The sequence below is a fragment of the Chelonia mydas genome, chromosome 16, assembly GCF_015237465.2.
Source record: "Chelonia mydas isolate rCheMyd1 chromosome 16, rCheMyd1.pri.v2, whole genome shotgun sequence".
NCBI lineage: Eukaryota > Metazoa > Chordata > Testudines > Cheloniidae > Chelonia > Chelonia mydas.
The window spans coordinates 14,105,571-14,125,113 of NC_057857.1; the positions used below are offsets into that span (position 1 = coordinate 14,105,571).

The 19,543-nt window shown below is 49.2% G+C and overlaps 1 protein-coding gene across 4 annotated transcripts in view; it reads left to right on the forward strand.

Moving 5' to 3' along the window:
- NCS1 (neuronal calcium sensor 1) overlaps positions 1-19,543 on the forward strand; it is a 110,039-nt gene that overhangs the window by 52,039 nt on the left and 38,457 nt on the right. For all 4 annotated transcript variants that reach the window (XM_037879820.2, XM_043530234.1, XM_037879821.2 and 1 more), the window contains one exon: positions 3,893-3,917. In XM_037879820.2, the coding sequence (XP_037735748.1) occupies positions 3,893-3,917 (25 nt within the window). The remainder of the gene's footprint in view (positions 1-3,892; positions 3,918-19,543) is intronic.

Genomic DNA, 19,543 nt, shown 5'->3' on the forward strand with positions numbered 1-19,543 from the left:
ACAACAACGGGTTTGCTGCAGATAAAAGCCAGGGCTGGCATTAGCGGGTGGCAAGCAGGGCAATTGCCTGGGGCCCCACGCCACAGGGGCCCCCGCAAAGCTAAGTTCGGCTTCAGCCTCGGATGGTGGGGATCAGGGCCCCGAACTTCAGCCCCATCTGGTGGGGCTTCGGCTTTCTGCCCTGGGCCCCAACAAGTCTAACACGGGCCCTGCTTGGCAGAGCCCCAGAAACTTGTTTGCGGTCCGCCCCCCGGGCCCATAGTTGAGAGCCACCGGTTTAATAGATGCTTGCAGGAGACAGGGGATGAGGAAAGAAGAGAGAATATGAAAAGGTGAAATGCAGCTTATTCTCTGCTAAACAGACCTTGGTGTGCATGATTGTGTTTTCCAGGTTTGGGATAGAAACATATGGGCACCTCTGAGATTTAGACAGCTGTCTCCCAGCCCATCCATAATAGCTCCAAACAGATGTTCCTTAAGAGATGCTTAGATCCTACTCCATCAGCGGTGCCAACTCTCACCACTTTATTTCTAACGTTACTTGGTGTTTTTTTCTTAAATCCCCAGCTCCTGGAGTCACGTGATTGTGAGTCTCAGCTTCCAATTAAAAAACTGTTTCTAGCCAATCTCTTGAGTCCTCAGGGTGGGCAATACAGCTGCACCTACAATCAAAACTCCATGTCACTATGTAAAGCCTCAGCTGGTAGGGGGCCTATGTGCCTGAGAATCGCCCTTTTGATGAACTTCCACTTTCGGGCTGTCTTGTTTAGGGGGAAATTGAAAAATACATTTTTAAATTCCTGTTAGTTTTATCAAGTGGTCAAACGCTGGGTGTTTTCTTTTTTTAAGAGTTAATATCAGCTAACAGAATTTTCTCTCCAGGGTTCTGTGTTTAAATGGTCATACTTAGCAAATCGACAAGAAATAAGCCGAACTTTGTCAATATCATTAAGTTACGCATGCCCAGGATGTGTTAATAATAGACTTTTCATGCAGCTGCTTTGCTGGAAATCTCTTTGCTAATGTGAGGTACTGTGGAAGTAAATAGGCTCCCCATTGGAATGAATTTAGCATGTGTATAACATTTCACGTTGCAGAGAGATGCCCTATTTATCCACCGAATGGGTAGAGCATAGACAGCAGCAGCATCAACGTCCCTCACGCAGCTTTGCCATTGTGTCTCAGTACTGTTAGTGGGAGGACTGACTAGGTAGTTCAGCCTATCAGTCATTGCTGGGAAGGATGCTGGCTGAGCGCGACCATTAACTCATTAAGTCACTGAACAGCCACGCAGAGGTTCTGACGTCAGCCGGGCTTGAACTGGTGACAAGGGACAGTTCTTGTCATGGGGAGGGGCTCGACCAGGCCTTCTGGACCACTCCCCAGACTGTTGCCAGGGGATCCAGGTGCTGGATCCTGTGTGCTGTAAGTCTCCAGAGCCAGAATAGGCACAATGCCTGGGCGCCATCTTAGCACCGCTGGGCCCACTTGAGAGCGCAGCCCATGTGGCCGCTGCCCAGGCCTTGGCTTCTCAAGTTCCCCCATAGCTTAAACCCACCCTCTCCTTGAGCTCCAGCCAATGGTGTGAGCCTGCTGGGTTACAGTTTAACACATACAGACTTTGCACGGGACTAGAACCCAGCATTGCTCTTTCTTTAATAGCACGAGAAACTCACAGATCTATACACAAGTAATCAACCCTACACCTATTTCCCTGCCTCAGTTTCCTCACCACTCCAGTGCCTTCTTTGGGTAGGGGTCAGGGTCATCCGAGGCTATCCAGGTCTGTCTGCTCCATGTCGTGAATTCTGAGACATGGGATCTTCTTGGCAGGATGGAGATCCACTGACCTGGTCCAATCCGTCCTTTCCCCTCTCCTGCCTGAAATTCCTGTGTGTCATTGTGCGTCTTCCTCCGACCCACCTAGTCTCTTCGAGTTTTAAGGGCTGGGATTGACACCTTGGTGTTTGTCTTCTGCTTGGTGACTTTCCACTCTCCTGAGACTCTTGTTGAGGAAAGATGGAGAAAACTTATACCCCACCCTCCTTAGCATACCTATTGTTTGGTTAGAGCCCAGTCATTAAGGGTGACAACTCTCCATTGTCCCTGGCCTGGGGAAGATGAGATGCAGACCTTGCCAGCCCCTGGTGGGTTCCACGCTCACACAGAAGCATTTAGCCATATGGCAGTTTTCCGAGTAACACCTTCATCATGTCAACCAGCATTTGTGACTTTTACAGACAGATCCTCCAAATCATCACCGCTCTGAACATCATTTCCAGACCTCAGAGCCAGCCCGCGCCTGGGAACTGTGGCCTGGGAATCGTTTCCTATTGGAATTTGAAGGTTGATGCTAAAAACCCCATGAATGTTTTATATAAATTGCAGCAAGGGCAGGTATTGTCTTGTTCTGAGAGTGTACAGAGCCTGGCACGATGACCCTTGATCCCCGACTGGGGCCTCTGGGTGCTGCCGCAATAGAAAATAATGTTCTTCTTTAGTCCAAGGAACTCAAAGCACTTTAGAAGCATTTGTGCATTAGCCCTCGCACAGTCTGGTAAGGGAAGTATTAATTCCATGTTTCACATGGGCTAACACAGAGGCACAGCTTGGCTAAGTGACTTGTCTAGGGTCACACAAGAACCAGGAATTGAACCCTTCTGTCCACAAGCCCCTCCTTCCTCTCTGCCCCTGTGCTGTGGTAGAAGCCGTATCGTTAAGTGTATTTGCCTGCAGTGAGAGAGCTGCGGAAGGCTGTGCACAGCTGAAAAGGACCGCATGACAATTGAGCAACAAAAATAGGACTTGGGGGGGAGGAAGGCAAGGAAAGGAATGGGATCTTCACACGCGCTGCTCATCAAAACCCAGAGGGAGTCAGCTCTGAAGCTTCAGATTAAGAGAAAAAGAGGTATGACAAGCAAAGGCATCAAAAGATCTCGAAACCATCAGCGAGCACTTTCTTTGGAGATTTAGCTAGTCAGCAGGGAAGAAATGTGACAATGGCATTTAAGACAACGGGTATGAAGGAACCTGGCACAAACAGACAGCTCTTAAAGTCAGCATGTTGGCAGATGGGGTAGCGCTGAACAGGGAGGGAGGCCATTTATCTGTCTGTTGCGGGGGGGGGGGTGTTTAATGTGTTGAGATTGAAGAAGAAGCAGGTACTTTTTAACTTGCCGTGTCATGGCACAAGATGCACTGGAAAGAAATTCCTGTTTGTTTAGTGGCCTCCTCTATGTCAGCCTTCACCTTATGCTGCAAGAGGGGGAGACACAGGGCCAGATCCTCAGCTGGCATAAACTGGTGATGCACAACGTAAACCCATGGAACTCCTGGTTTGCATTAGCTGAGTATCTGGCCCAGAAAGTTTTGCTAACTGACATGATGTAATAAGCCTTAAAGGTAGCAAAAATACTCATAGATTCAAAGATTTTAAGACCAGAAGGGACCATTAGATCATCTCGTCTGACATCCTGTATATCACAGGCCACTGACTTCCATCCAGGTACCCCAGTTTCGAGCACAGTACCTTCTAGCTAGCTAAAGCATCTTCCAGAAAAGCGTCCATTCTTGATTTGAAGACAAGAGATGGAGAATCCTCCCACTTCCCTTGGTAGTTTGTTCCAATGGTTAATCACCCTCACTGCTAAAAATTTGTGCCTTATTGAATTTGAAGTTGTCTAGCGTTAACATCCAGCCATTGGTTCTTGTGATGACTTTCTGCAGTAGATTAAAGAGCCCCTTAGCAGCTGGCATTTTCTCCCCAGGAAGGTCCTTGTGCACTGCAATCAAGTCACCTATGCTATAGAAACCAGTCAGCTTAAAATGAAAAAAACTCAGAGGAAAAGACTCCAAATGGCTTAAACCTTGTTTTTCTTGTTTTCTCTTTCAGTTACAGAGAAGGAGGTGCAGCAGTGGTGAGTTTCCAGCCCCGTGTTTCTGATTCTTGTGAGCTCCCGAGTGGTGTGTGCATGCGGCCGTTGAGTGACAAGTCAGTTCTCTCTGCTGCGTTGAGTGTGTGCATCTTGTGTCACCGTATGCGCGTGTTTGCCTCCGTTTCTTTTCAGAGTTGTATTGCCTGGGAAGCTGGCTAAACTGAGATGCAAAGGCAGGCGTCATGAGACAAAGGACTCATACACAAGTCATTACAGGGTGTGGCTCCTGTTCCCAACAGTCTTTCCCATAATCCATTTCTGCCTCATTCAGGCACCAGGCTCTGCATGCAGCTACTTAGATGCCTGGTTCTTCTGTACTGAGTATTAGTTCCTCACCTGCTCTTTGAACTCCAGTGGACAGGAAGTGTTTTCATGACTCAGGACCACCCTTGGGGTTCAGCTGCACTGCAATCCAAAGTGTGTTTGCAGCTCAGGAGGACATAACACTGATAAAAATAATAGTGTAGATATGATGACGCTGGCTTCAGCAATCAAATATGTACCCAGAGGGTCAAGCTGTCCTGCAGTGGTTCAACACCAACCTCAGGGCAGACCGTTAAGAAGCAGAGGACAAACCCAAAATTGGCTGCGAGTTCTCTACTTAGATTTCACCAACCAAGCATCAAGTGTAAACTCCTCAGGCCCTCTAACAGCCTAACCATGGAGTCACAGACAGTTCTCTTGGGTACTCCGGTCTATCTTGTCACCTAGGCAAGCTTGCCTTTGTGATAGATGGTCCCTTACACCAAAAATCACAACATTCAGGTTACTCCCAGTCCCAAGGACCAGTCACTTACCTCAGGTCAATTGCACCTTTGATCTCACACTAAAGACAAGATTTGTAGCCAGTCCTGTAACAAATTATTTAAAGGTTTACTAACTAGGAAAAGGAAATGAATGTTATTTACAAGAATAAGGCTGGTAAACATATATATGCACAAATTAGGATAAGCAAGCTCTACGTGTCCTTTAGGGCTAATGCAGGCCAAACACTGGGGATCTTCTGTTTATGCTTAGTAATCCTTGCCCCTCAGAGTCCAAGCAGCATAAAAGATACAGTTTCTCTTGTTAGGGCTTATTATTCCTTCCCCGCTTCTGCTTCCAGTTGCTAATTCTGTTGGGAAGAATTCACTTGCATGTCTTCTCTTCCTGGGGTTGGGGAGGGTCTTTTGTCCTCTGACATTCCACAAAAGTTCATCTGGTGTTGATGGGCCTTCCTTTGTTGGGCAGGAGATAACACCTCCTGGTGGAGACTAGTACTTCATGTGGATTAATGTCTCTTTCCTCTCTGGTAGTATGCATCGTTACAGAGGGTTACAATGCACATGTTTCAATATTACCTTACAATATGGGAGACAGGTGTTGTAAGGGAGATTATCGCCTGCAGCAACTTACACTAAGCACATTTTTGTGGCTCTGATACCTGTTCTAACAATACTAACATGCAGGTGGGCCAGACTAATTCCAGCTCTGTGTTTGTCGGTATCCAAGTGAGGCATGGGCACCTTGGCATAAGCTGGCACCTGGTTTGCCAGCATCACACTGGATTCTACAGCCCACGCTGAGCTCCACGCCACTGCACCTACAGTGCCATTTTTATCGGCGGTAGCTAGCGCGGGTACGTCTGACCGAGCGGCAGTCACGTTGGATTGCAATATAGGCCTACGTCTGGCCGCAGCAGGCAGACACTATGGGGCAGGCTGCCCGGCACAATGATCTTTTGCTCCGCTGCAGAACCAAATGTGATGGCAACGTTAGCCAGGATTGGTAGCAGAAGGGGGGGGTCTCAGTTTGCAGAGCCCCACTCACCCTCTCCTCCCCTCCCTGTCAGGTTGCGTGCGATGCATTGTGACATAAAGCCCTGAAGATCTTGGGGCTCGGGGAGATTCAGAGTCTTCCTAAGAACGATCTACATAGCTTAATAGCTGGATAATGCTGCATGTTAGGCAGCTTCAAAACTCCCAGAGAGCGGCATAACTAATGGAGTGGCTTAAAAAAAAGCGACAACCCGTGTTTGCAGGTTTTCTCTGCTGCGGTTTTCCGGATAAATGAGCTTTGCCTCCAAAGTAACTGCTGACATTGATGCTGTTACATGCTCACCTCTGCATTCGAACAAGTGCTGAAACCTTTCTGAGCCTGCCCGGGCGTGAGAGACAGTGACAAATGTGAAGGGAGAGCGAGCGGTTCTTAACACCGCTGAAGGGCTCCCCTGTGGTGCAGCCATAAATCCCATGCCCGCTGTGCTCGTTCTGCACACCGTGTTCCAGCACACGTGATGGACGGCAATGCTCGTGCCTTTCCACCTCCACTTGCAGCACGTGCAAGAGCCCATCGCTCTTGGCTCTGGGTAAAGGTGAAAAATCAAATTCCATCTGCTCCCAGCAGAAGGAAGAAATGGAACGAAGTGATCAGCGAAAAACTCAGCTTGCCAAGCCCTGTCTTAGCACCGTCTCTAGCTTTGATGGGTTAGCTCCTGCATGGAATAAATACACAGGCACTGAGTCTCCAGCAGCAATCAAAAACTATCCCATCAAAGCCAGAGATGGTGTAGATGGGTGTAAAAGCAGAGCAAGCCAGAACAGAATCAGGTCCATTGCCTTGGCATTTCTTTAAATGCCTGTAACATGTTGGTTATGGCAGCTGGCTCATCAGTAGACTATCTTGAAAACCCACCTAAATTACGCAATGCAGCCTGACTGGTGTGTGCAGCATGCTGAATTTGGTCCAGCAAGGAAAAGAGCTTTTCTTGTCCTCTTAAAGACAGCGCCGTGTGCGGATATCCCACCCTCTTCATTTTGCGGGTTATCATGGTAAATGAAGCCTAATGTGGGTGAGAATCAAGGTTCACGAGCCTCAGTTGGAGAGTGAGTGTGGTGGTGTGTCTCTTTAATGAAGGTGACACGTGCACCCCTGGGAAACTGTCTTGGTTTTTGTAAGGCCTCTCAGCATCAGAAGCCATGAGAGGTTCTGCTTTGCATGGGGCAACCAGATCTCCTGGTTAGCAGGATACCAGCCCCCTTTCTGTAGCATTTGGCTTGAAAGGATTATGACCATAACCCAGGGGGCAACGTCTGAATATTCCTTTGAGAGTGGGCCTCAATCCTCTAGCCCTTACTCGTGCAAGCAAGGGGGGACTCTTCTTGTGGATAAGGGTAACAGGATCTGGACCTTGGTGCAGCCCTTCCACTGTGGCAATTATTCTAGGTTGGGGATGTGGGAGAAAAGATGATGAGACCTAATTTTCAGGAGTGCTGAGCACCTGCAGCTCCCACAGACGTGAAGTGAAGTTGAGAGTGCTCAGCGGCTCTGGACAGCAGGCCCTGTGGGCGTAGTGAAGGCACACTGGCGGAAAGGGCCTTGTTTTTCTTTTTTTTAAAACTCTTGCATCCTGCTGGCTTAAAATTCAGCAGCTATTTCGGCATGTATAGCAGGAAGAATTCTGTCCCAGTGTCACACCAGCCAAACTGGATTATGGTAATTCTGTTCTCAGTAGCATTCAGCAACCCATTGTGCTTCCAGGGCTGGGGAGAATTCCTCTTCTGAGATTTCCTTTGGACTGGGATAATGGGATTTTCATTTCATGCATGGGGCAGATTAAGGACAAGGCATATGGACACTAAACAAAAGACATCCTGATGTGATGTTTCTCAACAAGGCGATTATCCATTGTGTGCCCATTACATCTAGGGAGCCCTGCGTGCCCCATATCTGACTGTAAATAATAACATTTGTAATCTCAGTGGAGAGCAGAGAAACACAATTAAAGTGCACTTCAGTTTCCAGCATGGTGTGTTATCTTTAGTGAAGCACTCTTGTATCGTGAGAGAGATGATAAGCAGGAGTTGAAGCTTTGTAGACTAATGGTCCAGCTTGTTGATTCCGCTCCAGAGAGCACTAATTAAGGCTTGTCTACATGGGAAGTTCTTCCAGAATGAGGTAGAGGGTGAATGTAAAGGGCTATAGCTATTCCAAAATAACCATTGGGTAACTGCTGGTTCTGCAGTAGCTGTTCTGGTCAGTTTCCCGGTGTAGACACATCCTTCGATTTGGTGTGCTCTTAGCCAAGCGAGAACTCTTCTTGCCCTGCAACATGGTGAAATGTCTCCTCCCCAGAATAATCAATAAAAGAAAGAGCTGGAAGAAAGGAAGTTCGTGGGGTTCTGCCATGTAGATCCATGTTCATTACGTTGATGGCTCCTGAACAGAAGTACTCATCTGGGGCCCCGGTTCTGCCGTTCCTATTCACAACGGGGAGAACGAGAGCTGGTCAAAAAACCGGGGAAGTTTTCCATGACAACTTTTGGTGTAAAATACATCCTCTGGGGTTTTTTTTGTAGAAATTTGAACTTTTGGTGACAAATTGAAAGTCAGAAAATGTTGACAAGCTTTAGGTGATACCTTCAGCGGGGCTGCCCATTGGTACCGCTGGATGTGAAGCGAGGCTGGCAGGATCAGATTCCTTACCAGTAAAATTTGGCTTCTCTCAAACTCAGCCTGGCCTCTGAGCGTCAAGATGGCTTCTTTCTAAATTACACATAATCTCCAGCAATTCCCCACACCTGCATGATGCTTTCGTCTTCAGATTACATCTCCCGGAATACCTTCACAGGCTCATTCCCTTCCAGCTTCTACAGCCCTGCACAAGAGTAACTGAGGGCAGAATTTGGCTTCCTTAGCAATCCTGTTCAGGATGCTTGAGAAGAGATGGCATCCCGATCCCTGTCCTGTGGCTGTGTTCTGCAGGGCTACTCAAAGTAAAAAGGAGCAAGAAACTTATTTTTGTCACAGAAGTAACTACCTGTGAGCCCATATGCAGGGATCTGCTGAGTAAGTAAGTGTCATTTTTGCATAGGCACTTTCCAGAGTAGAAAAGGGCTATAAAGCTCCTTAACAAACAGATGCCTTTAAAGGCATCATGACTGAGTTAAGCAGCAGGAATCCTGCTGTTCACGGCTGCTTCTCTCTGTGCACTCAATGGGGCAGTCAATGGAGGCTTTGGAGGACGCGGGGAGAACTCAATAAGCCAGAAAGCTATAAAGCAACACTGTAAAAGAGTCTCCCGGTGCACAGCACCTGCACTGGATCCGCTGTCACTGGAAGTCTTGCAGAATGACTGTCTGTTTTAGAGGTTGCTGACGCCCTCGGGGAGGTGCAGGAATGCACTGCCTCTGAAAGTCAGACCTTGACTACTTTACAGTCAGGCACACAAATCAAGTCACCTCAACCTTGAACCTTGGAGTATTGGTTGATCATAGGATGACTATGAGCTGCCAATGTGATATGGCTGTGAAAAAAGCTAATGCGGTCTTGGGATGCATCGGGAGAGGTATTTCCAGTAGGGATCAGGAGGTTTTAGTACCGTTATACAAGGCACTGGTGAGACCTCACCTGGAATACTGTGTGCAGTTCTGGTCTCCCATGTTTAAGAAGGATGAATTCAAACTGGAACAGGTACAGAGAAGGGCTACTAGGATGATACGAGGAATGGAAAACTTGTCTTATGAAAGGAGACTCAAGGAGCTTGGCTTGTTTAGCCTAACTAAAAGAAGGTTGAGGGGAGATACGATTGCTCTCTATAAATATATCAGAGGGATAAATACTGGAGAGGGAGAGGAATTATTTATGCTCAGTACCAATGTGGCACAAGAACAAATGGATATAAACTGGCCACCAGGAAGTTTAGACTTGAAATTAGACAAAGGTTTCTAACCATCAGAGGAGTGAAGTTTTGGAATAGCCTTCCAAGGGAAGCAGTGGGGGCAAAAGATCTATCTGGCTTTAAGATTAAACTCGATAAGTTTATGAAGGAGATGGTATGATGGGATAACATGGTTTTGGTAATTAAATATTCATGGTAAATAGGCCCAATGGCCTGTGATGGGATATTAGATGGGGTGGGATCTGAGTTACCCAGGAAAGAATTTTCTGTAGTGTCTGGCTGGTGAATCTTGCCCATATGCTCAGGGTTTAGCTGATCGCCATATTTGGGGTCGGGAAGGAATTTTCCTCCAGGGCAGATTGGAAGGCCCTGGAGGTTTTTCGTCTTCCTCTGTAGCATGGGGCACGGGTCACTTGCTGGAGGATTCTCTGCTCCTTGAAGTCTTTAAACTACGATTTGAGGACTTCAATAGCACAGATATAGGTGTGAGGTTTTTTTTTTTTGTAGGAGTGGTGGGTGAAATTCTGTGGCCTGCGTTGTGCAGGAGGTCGGACTAGATGATCATAGTGGTCCCTTCTGACCTAAATATCTATGAATCTATGAATCTATGAACCAAAGGGACCTGACTTTTGGAGGTGCTGAGCATTTGCAGCTCCCGCTGGAATCCGTAGGAGCTGTGAGGGTTCAGTGTCTCTGAAAATTAAGAGAGTAGGTGCCTAGGCCAGGCTTTAGGTGCTTGATGTTCAAAGCCCCTGTGTTTGAGCTAGTGGCCTGGCTGACCTGTATTTTACAGCTCATGCTGTACGTGAATGGAACGGGACGCTGCCTTTCAAATGCTGTACAGAGTGTTGTACTCCGTGGGCCTCGCTCCCAGTCCGTACAAACCTGCTGATGCCGATAAGGCTGCAGGGGGGGTGTATATCAGGGCAGAATGTGGCCCCAAGCCACATCAGTAGGAAGGGGAAGATCAAGGCAATGGCAGCAGCATTCAGAGCCAAGGTTCATTGTCTCTGCAGGCTGGATGTGAAGTAGGCAGCAATGCTGTGGGGATTCACATGCTCTAACACCGCTTCTCGGAGAGTTCACCATTTCTTCTCTTTGTCAGCACAAAACGGGCCTTCTGCTGAGCTGGTCAGGCCCACTGGCAGGGAGGATAGACCTTTGTAGGCTAGGAGTTGTCACAGATCAGCTGGTTCTTAGCTCCCTGATGCTTTGGCTTCTTCTTCATGTAAACACCCCTGTCCTTATTGCTCCCCTGCCTCAGGGTTTGATCCGGCTCCCACGCAAGCGAATGGAAGAACTCCCATTGACCTCAGCAGTGCAGGGTTATAGTGCTTGCCAGGAGCTGGCAGTGTCTGTTGCAGTTCTGGAAGCTTTTCCTCTTTTTTTTGGAAAACAGTTGTGACAGGTTGGACCCCTTGGGAAGCCACCTGGTATGCTGAGAACCACCACTGAGTCTACTGTTCTGCCAGCATGGGCCCCCTTTAACCTGTCTTGCTGAGCCAGGTTATTAAAGCCTCCTCGAACACACACACAGGCAGGGCCACACCCAGCTGCAGGTCAGCTCTAAGACTCACTTTAAGGGACTTGCTCCAGCACTCAGATGTCTGCCTCCCTTGGAGTGCAGACCCAAAGGTCTATTATGAAATTCACCCCCCTCCCTCAATGTGAAGAGAGGTGCGCACACTTCTTAGCCCCCCATTAGAAATGACAGAACCTGGGTTTAATAATAAACAAAGCAAATGTTATTAACTATGAAAGGCAGATTTTAAGTGGTAAAAGGGGTAACAAACAGAACAAAGCAGATTACTAAGCAAACGAAATCAAACACGCAAATTAAGCTGGTTTCACTAAAGAAATTGGTTACAAATAGTATTTCTCCACCTAGATATTGTTGCAGGCAGTTATATTCCTTTTCAGACTGGATCCCTGTCTCAATCTGGACTCCTCCCTTGCCTTCCCTTTTGCAGTCTTTTTTCTTGGGCTGACAGGCCATGGAGAGGAGGAGTCCTGTTTGCCTTCCTCCCCAGCCATAAATAGGATTTACATAAGGTGAGAATCCTTTGTTTCCCAAACTTAACCCCCCTTCCCTTACAGGGGAAAGTTACAAGAAGTGAATCTCTGGGGTCCCCCTGCCACCTGTGCAGGCTGGGAGCTGTGGGATCCCCCCGCCGCCCACAGTTTGGAGCTGCGGGGGTCCCTGCTGCCCGCGGTGGCAGCTTGGGGCTACCGGCGTCCCTGTCGCCCATGGCGGCTGGAAGCTGTGGGGTGTGGGGGAGGTGCCGGCTGACAGCTCCTGCTCCACCACCCAGGGCTGAAGCGAAAATGTCACAGAGGTCTCTGAACTCATGGATTCTGTGACTTCCATGACCTCCATGACAAAATCTTAGCTTTAGTGACACTCTATCCCAGACTGTATTGCTGTGGGCTTGATCCGCAGCTCACAGGTGAGTTAGGTGAGGGTTAAGTAGGCTCCCCGGCGCTCTCCAGTGTAGACACACAAAGCATGAAAGAGTGGGACAGGGAACTTTATCTGAGGAGTTTCAAATGACCTAGCTTCTTTTGTGCGTAGGATAGAGATCCAGGCTCTGTCCGAAGCAGCGAGTCGGCACTCATCGGGACATCACGCTGTCGTACTTCGTGCCGGGCGGTTAATCAGAATTCAGAGCACTCAGCCGCCACAGAACAAAGGGGACTGCAGTGCAGTGGGAAGCACTGCGAATTTCAGGGGCTTGCCTTACAGGAGAGCTGTCACTATCTGGTACATGGCGGAGCTGGGGCCGTACAGTCCAAGGCACCGCTGTTTAGTGTCAGACTTTTCTCTTTCATGTGTCCCAGTGAGCTGTAAGTCACGTTGTCATGCAACATCTCAGTGGACAAGATTGAACCCCTCACTCCAGTTCTCCCAGGGCTAGTAAGGGGGTTGCCTCACAAAGAATGAGTTGGAACAAATGAAACAGCTCTGAGAATTGACACGCCAAGAGCGAGATGAGAAATGAGCTGCAGTTTATTCAGCTAGGTACAAAGGCCTCCTGTCTCCTCAGGAGCCACGCGTGAGCTATAAAATCCCTCCATTAGCATCTTGCGCCATTTGTAACCTGCTCTAGGCAGCAGGGCATGCCAAGGCGTGAGTGAAGAGGGGGCTGGGCAAGGAGAAACCACAGGCTTTTAGGTTCCTCACTGCATTTTCCACTTTTATGCATCCGATGAAGTGAGCTGTAGCTCACGAAAGCTTATGCTCAAATAAATTGGTTAGTCTCTAAGGTTCCACAAGTCCTCCTTTTCTTTTTGCGAGTACAGACTAACACGGCTGCTACTCTGAAACCAGGCTTTTATTGAGCCCTGAAAGTGAGTAACAGCCACACTTTCCAATTTTGGTGCCCACTCTGACCCCACCCTGCACCTGCGGCCTGGGTTTCAGAGGGGTTGAGCGCCCACGGCTCCCATTGACTTCAGTTGGAGTGGTGGATGCTCAGCACCTCTAAGGAGCAGACCCCAACGTGCGTCTGGCAAATAATTTTGACCTAAAGAATTCGAGCTACTTAAAACTGGCTTAGTGGGTTTGCAGTAAGTCAGTCCCCTTTTCTTTGGTTGTGGAACAATTGTGAAATTCAATATTGTTCAGCCAGTTCGTGAGACTGCAAGAGGCTGCAGTGTCAGAGGAATAATATACTGCAACTCTGCAATATCGGAGAAAAACGATTACTGTAACATGATAGAATTTATTGTTAAATAAGATTGTCCTCTCCTTGGGGCAGGGACTGTCTGTTCTGTGTTCGCACTGCACCTGGCACAAGAAGGTCCTGGTGTGTGACCAGGGCTCCTACATGCTACAGTAATATGAATAATAATTGTGGTACCTTTTTAGTGTTGTGTTTAAAATACTTTGTATTAGTACCCAGAGCTGGGAATAACCAAATATAAGTGGAAAATATTTGCAGGTCTATAGTACCTTCCATATGAGGACCCTAAAGCATATTACAGATGTGAGTGAATTAGGAGAGCATTGTTCCCAATTTACAGATGGGTAAACTGAGGCACGGACAGACTAAGGGCTTGTCTCCATAGTGGGGTAATGTGCACTACAAGAATGTGGTTTCTGAAGCAGACTAACATGGGGTGCATTAATTGGTCCGTGTGTACCTTGCTGGTGCACACGAAGAAGTGCTGTTTGAAACCCCACTATGTTATAGTGCACTAGAGAACTTTTAATGCACCCCCAGCCAAGTCTACACGGACCAATTAATGCAGCACACATGAGTGTGCTTTACACGTCACACTCCCGTGGATGCTCCATGTAGCCGTACCCCAAGTGACTTACCAATACTCACACCTCAAGTCCAGGGTCCGCCAACTTTCTCCCTCTGCAGTCCGGTGGGCACTAGGCCAGGCTCCTGCTCCCACTGGCCCCTGGCGCCTGGCTATTACTGAAGAGCTAAAGCAAATAGTACAAAGAGCTTACGGGGAGCAGGGGGACCTGCAGAAGCACTCGGTGTAGGCTAACTCCGCTCCCGCTGCAATCAGTAGGAAAGCTCCCCTGTGCTCCAACCAGAGCAGAGATTGGCCACCACTGAGCGCTTTTGAGAGTCCAACCCTTAAAGTGGTCTAAGCCCATCCGACCTACCAGGTTTTTATATTGGCGTCCATCACTGTGGTGTCTGAGCCTTAACCTGGCCTGCTAATAGGAGTAATAATCAGTGCGATAGGTGCTCTTTGCGGTCTTGACTCATAAACTCTTAGTGAGCAAGTGGGGTGGGGTAGATGGGAGAGGGGCACCCTTAGGTTAGAAATCTTGTCCACTGAGATGTTGCACGACAGCGTGACTTACAGCTCACTGGGACACGTGAAGGAGAAAAGTCTGACACTAAACAGCGGTGCCTTGGACTGTACGGCCGCAGCTCCACCATGTATCGGATAGTGACAGCTCTCCTGTAAGGCAAGCCCCTGAAATTCTCAGTGCTGGCGGTCGCTGCCGTGTCATTGGGTTGTTGCAACAGCTCAACCTGCTGGGGTAGAATGTCAAAATAATCAGGGGTAGGGTGAGGAAGATTCTCCCCCCCCCCCCCCCACCAAAGTAAAAAATTCAAGAGAGCCCAGCTTCCTAGTCTGCTTCTCACCAACAAGAGGGCTACGCTGTAGCATTGCCCGGGAGCGGCCAGGTTGCTGTGCATGTCCGTGTAGCATTGAGAGCAGAGAGTCTGACACCTCGGCCATACCCCGGAGCCGGAGGGCTGCACCTCATTTGCATCGAAATGAGTGGTTTTTGTCGTTGGAACTGAATGCACCCAGCCCTGTTAGCTTGTGCTGCACTGGGCTCTCCCTTGCCTTGGCAGGAGAAAGGAAATTGCCTGTGTTTGCCAGCAGGGAAAAAAAAAATGCAGCTGATTATCTTTGCCTTCCTCCCTAGCTATCTGAAGTGTGTGGCCATGGTCACATTTTTAGGGCGGTGTGCAGGTTCCATGTGGCTCTTGGGCTATGTAGAGCCCACCATGCTGAGGGGTCCGTGTACTATTCAGTAGCAGGGATCTGAGTGCATTGTTCATTTCCAGTTTTAATAATGCAGGTTCACGCCTATTTAGAGGGGGAGGGGGCTTAGAATAGCGCAACGGCTTGCTCTTCTAAAGTCCCATTCAACCAAATGGCTCAAAAATCCTTTACAACCATTAGTCCTCCCCACCCCCTGCTTTGAGACCAGGAACTATGAACACCCCCATTTTAGAGATGGGGAAACTGAGGCACAGTTCACTGAAGCAGTAAATTCATTGACATGGAAAGGAGTCCTGAGAAGCCATGAGTCCTGATTGGCAGTTCCTGCTGTTCCAGCCACTAGAGCTTCCCCTTCTTTGCTCTTCATTGAAGAGGATAGGCAGAGCCCACTGACATGGCAGGTGCAGAGCACCAAACCTCATTGCAAATCAGGTGTGTGCTCAGCCTGGTTGAACCTTTCTGCACATCCAGATTGGCCAGTGAGAGAACTGGCCAGGATCAAGAACTAAGGGCTGGGAACTTCTCCCAGGGGAGAGCAGAGATCATTTACACAGAGGATTATTTTGGTTGGACATATTCCTGGAGGTTTCATCACATGACAATCTTTAATTAAAGATTCATCTTTAATTCCTGGAGACTCCAGGACAATCCTGGAGGGTTGGCAGTTCTATAATAGGCTATTTCTGTGGCATACTCTGTGACGCTTGGATCGTGCTCCAAACTCTGGGCTCCCTGGACCGGGGCCAGTGGCTGGAACGAAGAGACCGCGCGATGCGCATCCGCTGCGACAACATGGCTCAAGTGACCAGTCATCTAAAATAAAACGGGATTTTGCACTTAGGAGCTTCCTGCATCGAATTGCAGAGGAAGGTCTTCCCGGTCCCCCTCCCCTGCAATCCTTCTAGTTATCTGTGAGTTGTACTGATGAGAAATGGCAGATCTTCCTGCCCCTTCCCCCAGGGAAATAGCTCTCTTTCCCATTGTAATCTGAACCCTTGTGGTATGTGACTGCCTTGTTATTTCAGACTCTGCTGCTGAGGTTGTGAATGGAGCAGGAGTGTCCGTGCACATGGCTGGCAATGAAGTGTGTTCAGCCAGTCTGCCAGCCAGACAAGGCTGTGTTTTGCTTAAAGTCAGAGATTTGATTCCAACACTATACAGAGATAATATTACAACACCCGCGGCCACAGCCTTGCATCCCTTCATTCTCTCTCTCTCTCTCTCTCTCTCTCTCTCTCTCTATCTCCCTCTCTCCCTCCCAGGTGTGGTTATTCTCACCTGACTCTGTCCACATAGGACCCTGTGAGGTGGGAGGGTCCCTGATCTTAGGCTGCAGCCCGAGCCCGAATATCTACACTGCAATTGAACAGCCCCTTAGCCCGAGCCCTGTGAACTCAAGTCAGCTGGCACCGGCCAGCAGCGGGCTTTTAATTGCAGTGTAGACATACCCACGGTGGTCAGCACCAGATGCTTCTGAAGTTGCAAGCACCCCCAGAGTAGGCAGATGTGGGGTAATTTGCCCCCTCCATGAAAGTCTCATCTTAACCCTAATGGTTAGAAATTGGCTTAAATCGTGAAGCATGAGGATTTCTGTCCCTTTCAACGCTTTGTCTGAGCATTCATCATTATTATAACTGGATATTCTTATTATCCATAGAAATGTCCGATTCCTCTTTGAATCTTGCTGCGTTCTAGTCCTCAATTACATCAGGTGGCAATGAGTTCCACAGTCTCGTGGTGCATTCTGGGAATGCGTTTTACCTTTAATCAGGTTTGAATTTGTCACCTTTCGTTTTCATTGAATGTCCCCTTGTTGTTGCATTGTGAGACGGAATAAGGGAGCTCCTGATCTTCTTCATATGACCTTTTTCATATCAGGGGTAGTAGTGTCATGCTGTTCTCCCCTACTATACAGAAAGCTGGTGACTATGTGTATTGGAACTAGAGAGGCAGTACATGTCATGCTCAGAGCAGAGGTCCGGGAGTCAGGACCTCAGTGGCATGATTTTTCTGAGCTGGAGAAGCCTTCGCAGCTCCCATTAAACCCAGTCGGGGCTGCAGCTGTTTGGTACCTCTGGAAACTGGGCCATAGAGCTCCATTTCCATGAGCTCACTGAGTGTTCGTGGGCAAGTCACTTCACCTCTCTTTTTGTGCCCCAATTTCCCTGTCTGTAAAATGGGGACAGCCTTCCCATGAGGTTAGGCTTACTTCACATCTGTAAAGGGCTCTGCATTCCTCTGAGGATGTGCCCTGTCGGATTGCCAAGGGCTACTATTATAATAATAAATCTTATGAATATTGCCAAGAAAACTGCGCATAAAGTCAACTTGCCTCCGAGGAGAGGGTCAGAACTTTCAAGCTTGGAAGCAACCTTTTCTCTCCCTGGAATCTCTAAATAAACCAGGTTCACTGGAGGTGCCAGCGAACAAATTAAGAACTTTGGTGATTATTCTTAGCCGTCCCTCGGGTACGTCGCTGGGTTGCAGGGAAGGCAGGAGGTGGAATGTCTATTTAAAACTAACCTTTTCCTAAAGCAGCTAATTCTAACGTCTCGATGTGTGCATAATGCATCCAGGCTGCCACTGGAGGCTGTGACTAAGGGGACAGCTAATGAGCCAGTTTTTCGCCTGGATTTTACAGATATATAATTTGCCAGGCGCATGAATGAACGGTTTGCTTCTCCCCAGTGTTACACACTTTCCCTCTTTCCCTCCTTTTGGAGCTGGGGTCCTCTTCCCATTCTGAGCTCATAGGTGTTTGGGAGGCAGGGGATGGTGGGGGGGAGTGGGAACGGGAGGAGCCAAACATTGGAAGCAGTGTAGTTAAACGTTGTCTCTGTAAGATCTGCACGACTCTCTGGGTCTTTCTGCCCAAATGTCTGAGCACATCTAAGCAAAAGGCTCCCGGCGCCGGCTCAGGAAAGGGAAACCCAAACTCGACATGCAAGACAGAGGCGGTGGGCTACACTACCGACCTAACTGCCGGTGCTAACAGCGCTATGTCCATGGGAGGGCTTCTCCCACCGGCACAGCTACTGCCTCCTGGGGAGGTGGATTACTTACGCCGAAGGGTGAAGCTCTCTCCCATCGGCATAGGGAGCATCTTCCCTAAACACTACAGCAGTGCAGCCGCACCAGTACAGCGTTGTCAGTGTAGACCAAGCCCCGAGACTTGTCTCTCCGTCAGCACTCCCTGCTGTCCCCTGGAACTGGGGAGGAGGGTACCGCTTCTGGCACTCCTCCACCAGCAGAAAGCAGCCCCGTCGCGGGCTTAGCTGGCTTCCCAGAGATTCTCTGGCCACAGGGGAATCCCCATAGAGGGCAGGACCGGCATAGCTCGGTCTGTGCCACCCCCGCCTAGCTGCCGCCCCGACAGAAAAGATGTAGTCAGGGGAAGGGGGGCATGGCTGGAATGCTGCCCTGCGCAGATCATCTCCAGCTGCCGGAACAGCCCCGAGGGGACTAGCATCCCTCCTGCTGCTCAGGCTCAAACCAGCTCCCAGCCGGCCACAGGCGATCGGGAGGGCATTAAGGCCTTGAATCCAGTGGGGTGTGGGGAGTGGTCACACCCATGGGTCTCACCCCAGCATTTTGTAGCCTTGCACACGCCTCAGCGCTGAAGAAGTCCTGGGCTTGCACGCTGCTCCCATGCTAAAGCCTTTCCCGCTGGTGGCTTAGAGTCACCGTGTGCTGTGGAATACAGGGGTTGCTGCCCTGGACCGGACCTTTGTCCCTGAGCCAAGGCCAGTGCTCTGCTTCAGAGGATGGGGAATTGTCCCCCCCGCTCCCCTGGCCGAGTGTGCTGTGCTGAGCCTAGTGGAAAATTCCTCCCCAATCTCTCTGGCTATCAGTTCAGGCTGACACAGGAGACTTGATGGCAGGACTTCACTAACTCCAGTAACTATAAATGGCATTAGTCATGAAATCGACCAGTCCCTTCTCCTCCGCCTCCTCCTTCCTTTGTTTTAAATCCACCCTCAGCACTTTCACGTAGCCATAAGTAGCTTTCTGGGAGGTCTGGAGATTCCGTTCTTATATCTTCCCTTTGGGGGATGGGGCTGCTGCCGGTGTGACCCCGAGCTGGGCTCGGCCACGCAGGGGAGTGCTGGGCCGTCCCCGCTAGGATCCCTGGCAGCAGAGTCCCAATGCACGGCACCTGTCTGCAACCCGTTCAGCTGTGCTCAGCCTCTGCACGGTGCCCCAGGCATTGCTGAACGGCATCATCAGGGCCTGAAATGAAGCACTCCTGGGGGGGAGGGAGAGGCGTTCTTCTCCTGCCATCCCATCTGCCACCCCAAATGGGAAGCCCCAGAAATGCCACTGCTTCCCCTTTATCCTCTTTCCAAACTAGTCAGGGATTTTTTTTTTAAATCTTTGATGAGTCAAAGCTGCAGCAATGTGAAAAAGATGTAACTGGCACTTCAGCTTCCCACCTCACCACCTCTTTCCTCTCCTTCCACCC